The sequence below is a fragment of the Haemaphysalis longicornis genome, unplaced genomic scaffold (genome assembly GCF_048455015.1).
Source record: "Haemaphysalis longicornis isolate Haplotype H1 unplaced genomic scaffold, Haemaphysalis longicornis Haplotype H1 scaffold_52, whole genome shotgun sequence".
In the NCBI taxonomy this organism is placed as follows: domain Eukaryota; kingdom Metazoa; phylum Arthropoda; class Arachnida; order Ixodida; family Ixodidae; genus Haemaphysalis; species Haemaphysalis longicornis.
In genome coordinates this window covers 566,425-579,814 of record NW_027526388.1, presented here as the reverse complement: position 1 = coordinate 579,814, position 13,390 = coordinate 566,425, and the positions used below count along the sequence as shown (strand labels likewise).

The window sequence follows — 13,390 nt, the reverse complement described above, 5'->3', positions numbered from 1 at the left end:
ACGAAAGTACCTCGATACGCCGACAGATGGTGCCACCGCATTGACGGCCGTCCAGTGCACGATCTCGGTTCGTGCGCCGCGGCAAGCAGCCCCCATCCAATGCCTGTATACGCACCGATACACTACTAGTCCTCCTTGGGTTAACTTCCAGCGTACATACCGTCGGAGGTGGCATTGTGGGCGACTCCCGCCTATACGCAATGTGGCCGCCAGCATGCCGCAGTAGCCAAATATCGCTGCCGTAGTGAGGCGAAAGGTTACCCTACACAGTCGTAAGGGGGCCGTACTCTTTCGACGGACCATGCCCACCAGCGGCCCCCCCATCTTTGAACCCTTAACGCGTGACAAGGAGCGCTGCTGAGACGATACCACTTCCGACCACTGTGCCTTCTTCGCTAGTGGTCTGGTGCGTGCGGCACACCACCACCCCATATATATGCCCCAATAAACTACCATTCCCCCGTATGTCAGCTTTGAGTACGTACACACTGCGGCGAGTGGCATTGTGAGCGACCCCACCTCTTCAGAAGGTGGCCGTCAGCGTGGCGCTTTCCGTTGTGCTGTTTCAACAGATTTCAAACGCGTATAACTTTCATTTCTTCTACTTTGTAAGCTTAAATGACTCCATGGCGGGTTTGAGGTTGCCGTTGTCTCTTAATATGGTTAAACGCAATGCAGCTCCACACAAGGTTTGGCAGAGACTTCAGAAATGAATCCTAAGGTGTTATTATGGTTCTGGTGAGCGTTTTGGAACTTCGATATTACGTACACGGATGGAGGGAGTATTGTATACAAACAACACCTTAAAAGATCACATTTACATCAAATATTCGCAAGAACAAGCCACTCTTATCGTCATCAGCCGTCTTCCTGCCTCTTGCAGTTTTGTGCTCTCGAGCGAAGAGGGATCAACAAGGAGATGTAAACAGGTCAACAATCTTGTTGATCGTGTGTTTACCACAGTAGTGCTGTTACCAATTACCAGTCTTCTATAAGGCAGGTTTGTCCTGCGCACCACGTAATATTGTGGGTATTGAATTTACAGGTGTGTTTCTGCTACCACAACAAACACTTCTACCCCATCAAGTAACAAGTGGCTCAGCCCTTAAAGCAAGCAAAATCACGATACTGCAAAGCCTTTGCACTAGAGAAGTGCGCGGGCACTGCTGCATATCGACACTTCTGTTATTGCAAACTGCTTGAACATACTCAAAATAAACGTTACTCTAGAAAAAAATGCGGATTTGTAAGCTGGAAATGAGTTTGGCAAAATACTCCGAAATTGAATTATATTAAGGTACCAGACTGTAGGGTGTTTTTGCTGTTTTTGATTAAGCGGCAACGTTTTTGGGGGGATAACTTGGGCATGATTCAAAATAATTACCTTTAAAGAATTGTATACGCTTCATCGTTAACGCTTTACATTAGGAAGAACACCGTTCCAGTTGTTTATCCCGGGGCCGCCCATATGTTCTTGTGCTTGTACAATACCGTGCCTTTTCATATATAAAACTCTGTCCACGTTTGATTTGGATGCAAGGCAGTGCCTAGTTCTTTCCGCCGAAGCCCCACATCAGACAGCTACCTCCGCGTCACTTCTCATCTGCGGAATCGATGGATGTGTTCCCTCAGCTCCCTGGCGTGAGGGCACCCCCCGACTCCCAACCTAAAACCAGTGTCTCACCAATAAAGTGTTTCTCTCTCTCTCTCTCTCTCTCTCTCTCTCTCTCTCTCTCTCATCAGCTCAGTTAATGACCCATCATTTTCGGCACCAGGCTTCAAAACTGACACTGACCCAGGAAATCGAGCGTTGGAGTATGACATGTTGCTTTGGTGAAAAACAAAAGACTATTGCTTAATACTTTTAACAACAATTTTGTGGTCCCCTAGACGTTCGCACGGCGAGTTTTAACGTCTGAAGTTGAATCAGTTTAATTCGATATACTAATATTGAGAGCTCCTTAAAGTTTCTCTCTACAGCCTATTACTGTGAAAGCAAAATTTTGGTAAAATTATCAGTAGAAAAACATACTGACAAAAATCCAACAATTAGAATGCGCACTTGCGTCCGAAGGTAGACTTCAACCACGGGCCTGTGTTAAAGAATAGCAGCGAAACCAGGTATCTGCCATTTTTGAAAGCGCAAACTTAATGTTCTTGCTGATTCCGTTGTAGGACCATACGCCCTTCAGGAGAGGCAACTTTTCCTGACGATGATGATGAAAATCGTGGAGGAAGTGAAAGAGAAAAGATGCTCCCCGTGGCCGGAATCGAACCTGGGTTCCTCGCGTTATGAAGCCGGCGTCTTGCCGATTGCTCCATTTCCACATGGTCTTGGCGAACGCCAAGCAGCATGTATCGATTCGTGCCGTACACCCTGAGAGCAAACGTTAGGCCTACGGAAAGCACACCCGGGAGTTTCTTCGGGTATTCTGGAACAGCGGTGCATACGTAGTGAGAAGCACATATTCTCAGTGTGGGATTGGCCAACCAAAGAATTCATCACGAGAACAATTCCCCTTCGAGTATTGTCGTCGTTAGAAGAAGGGGCGCATGATGGTTTTTTAACCTTCTGAAGGCGTTTTACATTTTTAAACATTCATTGGTTGGAATTTAAAATATTTCAAAAGACATATTTAGTGCAGTTGCTCATGGCAACTGCGTTATCCCTGCGATAACAGCACTGAGGTCATGTATATCTAGCGTCCAGTAAGCACCGAAGTCATCTTTATTGTGTTCGCATACCTAGAAATCGTGGTACTCAGAGAGCTCAAGACCGCGCAAATTAGACTTGAAGCCTAAATTAGAGCCCGAACCACTTAATCACGGGGCCACTGAATTTTTTTGTACTCCTACTGTTGTCATTTTTCCTTCATCTTCATCTTAATTCCGGGTAGCAATCACTGTTCCTTCGTGGGAAAAGGTCTAGGAACAAATACAAAAGAGTTCCCTTAAAAATTGGCTATAATAGAATAGCTGAGAGACCGTTCACACTGCGCTTGCAGTCCTGTAACAGTTCTTCCCAGGTTGCTGTTAGAAATACATCTACGACTTTTGACAAGGGTTGTCTTAGCTAGTAGCCTACACAGAAGGCAATGAGCTCCTTCATGTTGAGAAACATGTGAGGGTATTTGAGAAATACACAGACGCAATGTATTTTGTATTTATGGCACGGTAAAATAGGTTTACTCATTATGATCTGATTCAAGAGTGAGGAAAGTAGCCTGCCTCCCAGTGCATAAAAACTGTAGTCTGCGTTTTTTGGATACGATGAGATCACGCAAACCTTTCATTTCCGTTTATTTCACATGCTCACCCACTCAGGAGCTGTTTGCTTCACGGAAACATCCATAGATGCTTCTCCAATTAACTCTCGCCACTGCCCATATTTGTGACGTCACAAACCGTCGTACCCGAACGCGTACGGGGCATTGACCCCTGTTTTCAGAATTCCGGCTTTTTCTGCCTTATTAAGAAACTGTTAGTCGCGAGAATGGTGCATGTATATTCTCGGTACCGTAATTCATCGATACAGCTAAACTTTGCCCCACCCTTTAGTGTCTTTAAGGCACCTATGTTTAAACACAAATGATTTCAACAAGCGTTTATTGGTAAATGAATGAGCATCTTGTTACGAGTACATTGCCTACCAGTTGGAAAGAGAATGTTCGCCTTTCCCCCGTGCAGGGTAGCATACTAGGCCGTAGCCTGGTTAACATTCGTGCCTTTCCTTTACTTCTCTCTCTCTCTCTCTCTCTCTCTCTCTCTCTCTCTCTCTCTCTCTCTCTCTCTCTCTCTTTTTGTTGCGGCAATGTACCACAGCACGGCTGCCATATCCTGCTTTTGGGAAGAATGCTTGCATTCTGCTTAATGTCGGAGGTACATAGGAAAGGAGTAAGGGTCCCATCCACTGTTGGCGCTTTATTTTGGCACTGATATTCAGCAACTTAGTTTCCAGAGAACTCTGCGACAAGTGACCATAAAGCACACGTCACAACTGTAACATTCTTGGGGAGCACAAAAAACAGAGCCATGTATGCCTTTAAACGTGAACTGCAACGTAACTTTGTTGAATGCGCACATCTTTTGGAAACTATAAGCTCACCCAGACGGACATCAAGTTCGACAGCAACATTGAATACATCGTTGCGGTGGTACGTTATGCACAGAAATGCCAAATGGCTAATCGTTTAAATACATTGTCCAGAGCGATTTCCCCTTACAAGAATATGCATGAATACCGATGAAGAGGCACCGCGAAAGCTACATTTGTCGCCAGCAAGGAGCGGCACTGCGTGATTTGCTCGTCGCACCAGATACGCCTTCCGTTTCTGCTTTGCTTTTGCGGCTTTATTTTGGAAGTTGCTATTGAAAAGCGTTCCTTGCCTGCGACTGAAGCAAAGCCAGCCAACTCCCGCTGCATGAAATTGATGACGTAATTCGAGCGTCGAAGAACGACAAAAAAGGGAAAGAGGGAAAACTTTTTTGAGTAAGTTTCCAAGTTATCTGATAGGCGTAGAGCAGTAATTATTAGTTGAGGTACTTTGCGACCCCCGAATCTATGTACTGCGTGTGGTCGGTGGCTACGTCTGCAAGCATTTAGGATTTCAAAAAAAGTTGAAGAAAGTCTTTAAACTACAATAATGCATGCAAACACTGGCAGGATGGACGTGGGAATGATATTTCGCATTGTTGTGGCCGCCTTTGAATGATGTTTCGTTCATCATTTTTCGACGCGCCAGCGCAATTTCGCGCCATTGTCGATATACTTTTGTGTCCTCCGTATTTGTTGTATTTTTTAGTAAACAGTTGCAAGTTTGCGCCTCGTCCCGGTCCCTTTGTGGTCCAATTGGTCTTGGTATACACAGTGCTATTCATTATGAAGCAGTATCAACTAGCCCCATTCTACGTCCGCTTGTCATGGCCTCGCATGTTTTGATCGAACTACGTTTGCACTAGGTACGGTAGGCTACATTGCATTTAATGAATATTGCCAACGCTTTTGCCATGAGGTACGCACAACCAGATCAGTGCCACGTACGGATATGTCCGCCATGATTCACCTGAGGGCCCCGCAAGCGGAAACTTTCAAGTCAAAAAAAGCCATGAGACGTTCCCTTTTCCGTTGCGTTGTAGAGGCACGTGTTTGAGCAGATGTATTACAAAAGCCAACAAGTGACCTACTATGAGCTCCGTCCTGTATAAGACTCTTTTAACCCCTGTACGCTGTATGGAAGCTAATTGTTTTTAATTTGTCACCGTAGTAGTAACTTTAAAACTAATTTATAAGGATACTTTCAGGAATTCTTCGAGTTGCAAAAAATGAGATAGAGCTGGTCCGACAAGTGTGGTGTGAGGTTTAAGTACATATTCAACCAAGATCTACGAAAATTCCGGTGGGGTAAAGTTTTCCTGGGCGTAGCGCAGGAGATGTTCACGTTGCACACGGGTTGGGAGAGAGCAGGTTTACAACCGGCTGTCAGGTTTTCTTTGGGCCGCAACGTAATCGGTTTGATGCACTAAAGTTCTAAAGTATAGTATATATGCGACTGCACGTAACGCATGTTTTTTTAATCAAGTGGGTTAATTGAGGAAATTATGCTACTTTGGTTTGAGAATCTTGAACCTTATTCTTTCTTTAGCCGCTCGGGGCCATCTTGACAATTAGGTCCTCCCAAACATAGCCAAGAAACATTTTTTGTGCAGTTTGGAAATAAGGGCGGTTTAGCAGGCACAAACACTGCACTAAAACGCTTTCGTTGGTGCCAGTGCATTGGCTTGGAGGAAAGTAAATTTGAGCAGTAACCGTCGTATTTCAGAAGCTTTACTATCAGTACCAGCTACCAGTGTGGATTAAATTTGCCTGATGATGGACGCTACATATAGTTGCTCACAGTGTTTTTTATATCGCCAAATAAGAAAAAGACACTTGAAGTAGGCATTGTTTTTCTATCGCGTTTGTAGTGATTTGTATCGTGTTGTTTTCGCTGCCCTATTACTGATGGACGGTAGGTCTGCTTCATTGCATTTTTTTACTATCGCTATGAATTAATGGCGCCAAGATAAATTACGATTTCTGGTAGAGTCGGGAGCATTTAGCTGTTATCTTGAAAGTCACTGAAGCTTGAGTGCATATCGTATGGTTTAAAAAGGAACCCCTAGCTTAGTAAGTCGGTAGAAAATTCACGCTCCCAGCCAAGGGTTGCGACAGAGCCCTTGACTCGTAAAGGTACAAAGCTTCGCTTTAAAGGTACCTGCGTGCGTACCACTATATACGCGTCAACGTAGGAACCACATCATTCCTGACCAGAAAACAAACGTCTTTCTTCCAGTCCCCACTTGTTCTACACACTTCTCTGGTGTTTCGTATTTGGCTATGGTTTTTGAACCATCTGCACACGCAGCAGCTATGAAACAAGGGGGCGCAAAACAAAATTGGCCCAAGCTTTCCACAATGGACAGTTATTATTTCACATTCACTACCTTTCAAGAAAAGAATAGAGCCCTGCAGTGTTTTGACAAGGTTCTCTTGATTTAAAACAGGGGAACAACCGTTGTGAAGAAAATTTAAACAGAAATTGAGGAAACAATTTTTATTCATCACTGTTACGACCAAAAAAATTGCTCCCATCCTCCTTTAGTTAAATCCATTTAGAGCTTGTTGACTTGCCCAGCAAAGAAAATTTCCCCCGATTCACGGTTTCGAATGAAGAAGAGGAACGGGTGGTCTATGTTCACAGCGGGTGGTTCAAAGCCCACGCGGGTGACCTCTGTAACCCCAGTAACGGCGGCTGCTTCTGTTCCCTCTTCGTCAACCTTGACGACAGCCCGCTGAACGACGTCGGACACGACCAGCTCTGTGTTACCCGTCACTCCCGACAGATCTGCGTCCCCGAACATCTTGTGCAGGCCAAGGTCTACCAAGTGGCTCTTAAGGTCATTCTTCTTCTCCAGTTCAAACCTGCAGAAAAATCAGTGGTTAAGTCTCGGTCCAGAAAACTACTTTTACTTCGCTCTCTATTATTGTGTTAGTTTGCAATTTCCTTAGTCTTCTAATTGTGCCTATTCTCTCAAGCGTGGCAAAGGTACTTGTACAGATTTTGGTTTCGTTGGCAACAAAAAGTAGTATTGCTGTTCATTGCTAAAGAGTCAACTCTCACAGGTGTACCCTTCCAGGAAAAGAGGTAATGGGGTTAAACGGCGAGTGAGCGTGGTACTCTTGTTTAAAGCAATTTCCGAGAATCCCCTGTTGATGAAATTGAGACACACATTTAAAGCAGCATGCGAGAGGTTAGAAGTGCGGTAGCGCTCTCCTCCACGGATCTTTCTCATTCTCATCGTTAGAATTACTGCTCTTTCCTCTCGTCCTGTTGTCTCCTCTTCGTGTCGTCGTTCCGCGCAATCCTCACGGCTGTTCAAGTATCAGACCAACTACCCCGTCAACAAATCTTGCTGAATTACTGTTTCTTTAAGTCTGCCGTATTATACAACGTTTGTGCGTTGAAGCAATTTCTCTACAGGAAGAGTGGTCTTCCCTGCCAATGGTTTCCAGTTTTGACGTCATTTACCTTACGTTTAATTTTTATATACAGTTTCCCCTGCTAGCCTCTTTTCTGGTTTATGGTTCTAGAGCTGTAGTAGGAAAGCCTGCGTGCTAATATACTATTAGGCGACTGAAAATTGGTCTGAATTTGCCATATACGTGGTTTAAAATATAATATATGTAATCGTTCACTTTCGTTTTTGTAACATTTGGTAAGGACTTTAATCTGAAGCCATGGCAAAAATTGGTTGCAAACCACTTTTCTTTCCCAGTTTTTGTGATTACGCATTTTCATGCAAGTTTTCAATGGAAGCACAGACAATTCAACTATAAATGAAATTGTTCTTCCACTGGACTTGCTTGCGATGATCGCATAAGCGTAATTCTACAAGTACTAAAAAACCGTCAGGGAGATGCAAAACTAATAGCTTTTGAATCTATTTGCTCGCTATACTTGACCAGCACGCAGTAACACCTTCCGTTAAACGTCATAAACTATCGTTTTTTGTTTATACGGGGAAAATACCAGCTAATAACACGTCATAGCAAGTTTTTGACATGAACCAAAACTAATACCTTCACTTGGCACCGTCTCGTATGCGCAAATGTTCGATTCAAAGTAATGATGAAGTCTGAGCAAGCTAAAAGGTCAAATCGGAGATATCAATGCCTTATATTGAATTATGTAAATTAGGCCAGTGTCACCGAATTGAATGAACAAGCCATGGATGCTTTAAAAACAAATATTATATGAAAAGAGACGCGCGCCATTTATTAACTGATTTCTCGCCTATAAGCCCTTAGCCGAAACTGGGGCTGATGTCAGTAACTAACAGAAACGCCCGAAAAGTTATTAAGCTGTTTTGTACGAACACGACACTTAGGGCGGAAGCAGAGTTCGCTCAAGTGCTACAGATTCTTCAGTGCACGCGCCGCCAGTTTGTATAATGAATCAGCTTCTTATTTGCAATTTTTACTTGTCAAAATGCCAAGAATACTTAGAAATTTGCCTTGAAAGCTACTGAAACCTTAAGCGGGGCTTTGTTGCAATTACGCAAAGCGGCCAAGAAAAGTACCTAACAGCTGATATCAACTCCTGGAAAAGCTGCCCCTCGCAGAAACGTGAGATTTTTGGAGTACTTACTCTAACGGCGTCTGAAGTTGCTCTGACTGTTATTTTAAAATTAGGTAACATGTTTACATGCTCTTTAGTGTGAGATGACACTGTCTGCATAGCGTAGCGAAGGCCTGATTGTCCTATTTAGCGGCCGCCATAGGCGCTTTGATGAAAAAGCTATAAAAATATCTAGTGCTGTGGCCTGCAGCTTTTTATAAAGTTTTCTCGCATGAAGTAGCGGGCAAGAAACTATTCTTAAGGAAAATCGAGCGCTACAAACGAGGGCAGAAAAAAACGAAGAACGACGAGACAGAAGCGCATCTGTCTCGTCGTTCTTCGTATTTTCTGTTCTCGTTTGTAGCGCTCGATTTTCCCTAAGCAATGAACCAACTAGCCCAACAGCATATTTTACTGAAGAAAATATTTCGAGGAATTCGGTACTAAAGAACAGTGGCGTCTTATAGATACTCACTTTGGGAGGTACAACGCAATGGTTGTGTTCCTCATCGAGGCAGTGACCGCATCGAGCTTGGCAATAGTAAGATCTTGCTTGAGAGATTCCACGCCAGTTCTTTCAGAGGGTAAAACAATGACCATGCTGTAGTCGTCTCCGCGGTACAGCATTTCTACTGCAGTGGCCTTCAGACTCTCGTCGAATGCATTGTTCGTCTTCAAACGCTGGAACATCACGTCCACCTCCGTGCGGTCTTGGCCACCGTTGTAGAAGGGACCTTTTTCGGTAAGCGTGCGCTCAAACTGACTTGCCCAAAAGCCCTTAAATACGATGGCGTTCAACAGAACTAGCTTCGTGTCGGTATCGAGGGGCTCGGTAAACAGCTTCTCTATCTTGCCATGAGTCGTTCTCTTCACCCACTCATTTATGGCTTCCAACGCCTGCTGGCCATGCTGGGCAAAGTCAAGTTTGAAAACGTGAGCGTTGTAACTGTGGTTCAATGTAGCGTAGTACGTGTCAAGAATTTGGAAACCTTCTTGTATCGCTGCACTGTTCGCAACCTCCAGGCCAACTCGGGCTGCTTCAGCCTGCAGGCGGTTGTTTTGGTGGGCAAAGGCATCCTGCACATCAGCTTCATTGAGCCCCGCTTGTGTGTAGCCAAGAACTTGAGACAGCTCCTGCTGAGTAGTGCCATGCGCGCCAGCAAAGGTCATCCCGAGGGCAGCAGAAAGACTGTACGGCGAGAAGAAGACATTGTCGGTTTGGCTGCTTGGAAGTGTCTTGAGAAGGCGGAGGGCGAAATCATTGTTCGCTGACACCAGTTTTTGCTCTTTATCTGAAAGGCCGGAGGATGGTTGGAAGAAGCAGACGGCGAGAAATGCCGTGAACACCGTTACTCGCTTCATGGTGGTGTGGCGCTGCGCAGAAGAATCAAAGCAAAACAAACAATCAATGCAAAAAAGCAAAAGCAAAACACACTGCTATAATATAAAACTCAACTTCAGCTACACAAAGACTACCCTTGTTTAACGGGACACAACAAAAGAAAGTATGTTGAGTAAAATTACTTTTCCCCATTCTGCTCTTGCATAAAATTTTAGGGCATTGAACGTAGTCACTGATTTGCATTCGTAAATGTCTCTGAAATAATTATGAAATGTTTAAAAACGTCCAAGGTTCATTCTTGATTGTTGCGGTTGGCACAAAAACTTTTTACTTGTGTGTGGGTGGGTTTTTTTACTCCGGTGCCAATCGAAAAACGGAAGTTGAATCTGTGTATTGTTCCTGAGCGTCGTTCTGCGTCACGGTTAAATCGAGGACAAACTCTGACATGCGTCCTAATGAGTGCAGTGCTTCAAAAGAGACTTTTACTATATCGTTTTTCTTCCTTAAAGTTACCCGTATTGCGCGAATATTTACCCTAAGGGCACGTTTAAATATAATTTCATCTGCGCTGAAAAACTTAAATAAATTAGCATTGGTTGGTGCGCAACAAAGGGGCGGGCATTTGTAAACACCCAGGAGAAATTAAACGGTATCCTACTTGACTTGTGCAGTTTGTGGCCAACTTTGGGGAAAAATAGTTTCTGCCGTGACTGATCCAAAACAATGTTAAACGTACTACTTTTATTCCCTTCGTAAATGAAAAAATCCAAACATGGGAGTTTGAATTGTCAGATAATGTGCGCAAGTTGCTTACAGGTGCTCATAACCGCAAATACAATAGTTACTTCTTGTCGTGTGTACTTTGTCCCCAGCGTTTCAGGCGTCTACACAGATACCCGGGTCTTCTTTCACGATGTCGCCTGGAGCTAGCGACTTAGCTACAGCTGAGTATCTTACGTAAAGTAGGGGTTGCGTACTCAGTTCGCCTTTCTTAGCTGTGCTTTTATGACCCCAAGACTAATTGCACTATTTTTTGTCTAATTGCGTTATTCTTACGGTGTTGGCCATTTTTAGACTCATCACTTTGTCAGGCCTCCACGACATTCCTGATTTAACCCTACGGGGCATGGAATGTTTAAGCATTAAAATAAATGCACAGGAAGGCTAGAGCTGCCCTCGGACCATGTCTGCTGTCAGTCTGAACTTGCCGCAGTAAATAGAGAGCATAAGGCGGTTGCACGCGTTTCCTTTCGCATTATCACCTGTGTCGTGGTATAAATATCCGCTATCATCGTTTGTAAACGGGTCTGGTGTTGGTGACCGTGGTATAAACCAGCTCCACTGGCAAGGACACTGCGTCAGCGCTAAGAGGGTAACGCTGCATAAAATGTTTGCTGCTCTGCCCATTTCTTACGGGCAGAGCAGCGTTTTACGGGCAACAAAAAGTTGCGTGCCTTTCCGACTTGTTCCACTTTACTCTTGCACTTTATTTTTCGAAAGCATGTACATTTTTAAAAAGGATCACATGATTCTTTTTAAAATTCTACACGCTTTCGAAAAATAAAGTTCAAGAATAAAGTGGAACAAGTCGGAAGGGCACGCAACTTTTCGTTGTCCGTAAAACGTAAGATATATTCAACCCCGGTGTTAGAGGAGAACATAATCTGGCAATACAAGAACGAGTCAGGCGTACGCCTTAGGAAGTTTGCCCTGTGTCAGAAGGCATACAGGATTAGGGCATTGCGTACTTCCCTGCGATGACCATATTTACGTAGTTGTGATTCGGACAACATGTCCCAAATGCTATTACTTTTTTTCGTGTTGCACTCTATGGATATTACAAAATGTTGCATCATTTTTTGCGTTGCCACGGAGAAGTAAAAAATTCCAATTTGTTAACTGTGAGCTCACTATACCTGCACGCGTTTGCCCCGTCATGCACATATTTCCTTCCTTTTTTTTGGATTGGTGTTCTGTTCCTCCTCGACCGCCGTTTGGTCGACATTTTTTACCATTTTTTTATTTATAGGTTTCTTATTTGCATTTCATTGCGGGCCTTTTTTAAATTTGTTTCTCTTTTACCTCCTATATCCTGCCTAGCTCGTGTTAGTGCTTGCAGACATAACTTGTCCTTGTCAACCATTTATAGTTTTGTCTCTGTGATCCTCTCTCTCTCTTTCTCTCTCTCTCCAAAAAGGTGTAATGATTTAAATAATGTCTAAGGCGTCCACGTGGGAGGAAGCGGGTTAAATATTTTTGAAGTTTTTTCTGTAAACCATGTGTCAGAACTACCGTTACATTTCTGAGTACGGTATGGATGAAAGAAGTTGAATTAGTCAAGCTACAGCGGCTACAAATAGCGGATGAGCGCACATACCTGTTGGTAACACTCCAATGAGGGCCTCAGTTTTTCAGAATCTCAATTTGGCTGGAACTGCCGCGACCAAAGTCCTGTTCAAGACAAACTGCAACTGAACACGTTGATGATCTGTGCACTCAGTGGCCACAAATGGTGTAACTTGTATAACGCGAAGCATCGCATGCTATATAGAGACAGTTTATCTCGCCAAGGTCCCTCTTCAAAGATAGGAGAGACAGTTTTAACGCAGAAAAATAAATGATTCTTCTCTCCGTAGCAACACACTGCCTGGTCGAGTTACAAAAGACATGAAGAACCGTCCACTGCTCAGCCACGCGCTACGACTGCAACGATATGCGGTTCCACACGAAGGGAAAAGTGATAAAAAGCCAAGGCCCCTCCGCCTAAAGCCGTGTTTTGTGCGTCAGATAGGCTGAAGAGACGCGCTGTATTCGTACTTTTCTTGCACCAAGGCTGACCTAAAAGTGTTGTAGGCAACGGGTTTGGTTTCTTGTTGGTCTTCTTAAAGTAGGACGCGACGGAAGTTGTTAAACTATCCGATAAATCACGTGTGCGGTCCTTTATCTATAGCCTCGTGTTTTTGTGTATTCTATTTTTGGAAGGGTGACAACCGGTTTAATTCATTTCCAGACATTCATAAACACAGAGGAAACATTGCGCTTAATCAGGCCAGAGAATCATCTTTAAAATATTCGGTTAGCCAACCAGTAAGCTCTCTCATATTCGCGGAATTTTATGCGGGCGGCACGTATGCCGGTATTTTGCTAAGCAGAATAACTCCTATATGTTTCAGTTAGGCCGTCTGCGGGAGTGGTACACTTGTGGCTCGGGATAAGTACGTTTTACAGTGCTAACCGTCGGCCCAAAATTTTAGGAGCTGTTTATTCAGATTTATATATTTATTTATGGTTATTGTCTTGGAAGGGTGACAACCGGTTTAATTGATTTCCAGACAGGCATAAACACAGAGGAAACATTGCGCTTAATCAGGCCAGAGAATCATCTTTAAAA

At 43.9% G+C, this 13,390-nt stretch overlaps 1 protein-coding gene across 1 annotated transcript; it reads right to left on the bottom strand.

Moving 5' to 3' along the window:
- Positions 1–6,578: 6,578 nt before the first annotated feature.
- LOC144140833 (iripin-2-like) lies at positions 6,579–12,533 on the bottom strand. The gene is made up of 3 exons (XM_077672340.1): positions 12,377–12,533; positions 9,133–10,031; positions 6,579–6,961 (listed from the first exon to the last, which is right to left on the bottom strand). Exons 2-3 carry the CDS (start codon positions 10,017–10,019, stop codon positions 6,652–6,654), a joined length of 1,197 nt encoding a protein of 398 aa, XP_077528466.1. The 5' UTR covers positions 10,020–10,031; positions 12,377–12,533; the 3' UTR covers positions 6,579–6,651.
- Positions 12,534–13,390: the final 857 nt, after the last annotated feature.

Excerpts from the sequence above, each read along its gene's own strand:
- LOC144140833 (XM_077672340.1), bottom strand. The coding sequence starts at position 10,019 with ATGAAGCGAGTAACGGTGTTCACGGCATTTCTCGCCGTCTGCTTCTTC. Across the intron at positions 6,962-9,132 it reads ATTGCGTTGTACCTCCCAAA|GTTTGAACTGGAGAAGAAGA; the intron begins GTGAGTATCTAT and ends ATTTTTCTGCAG.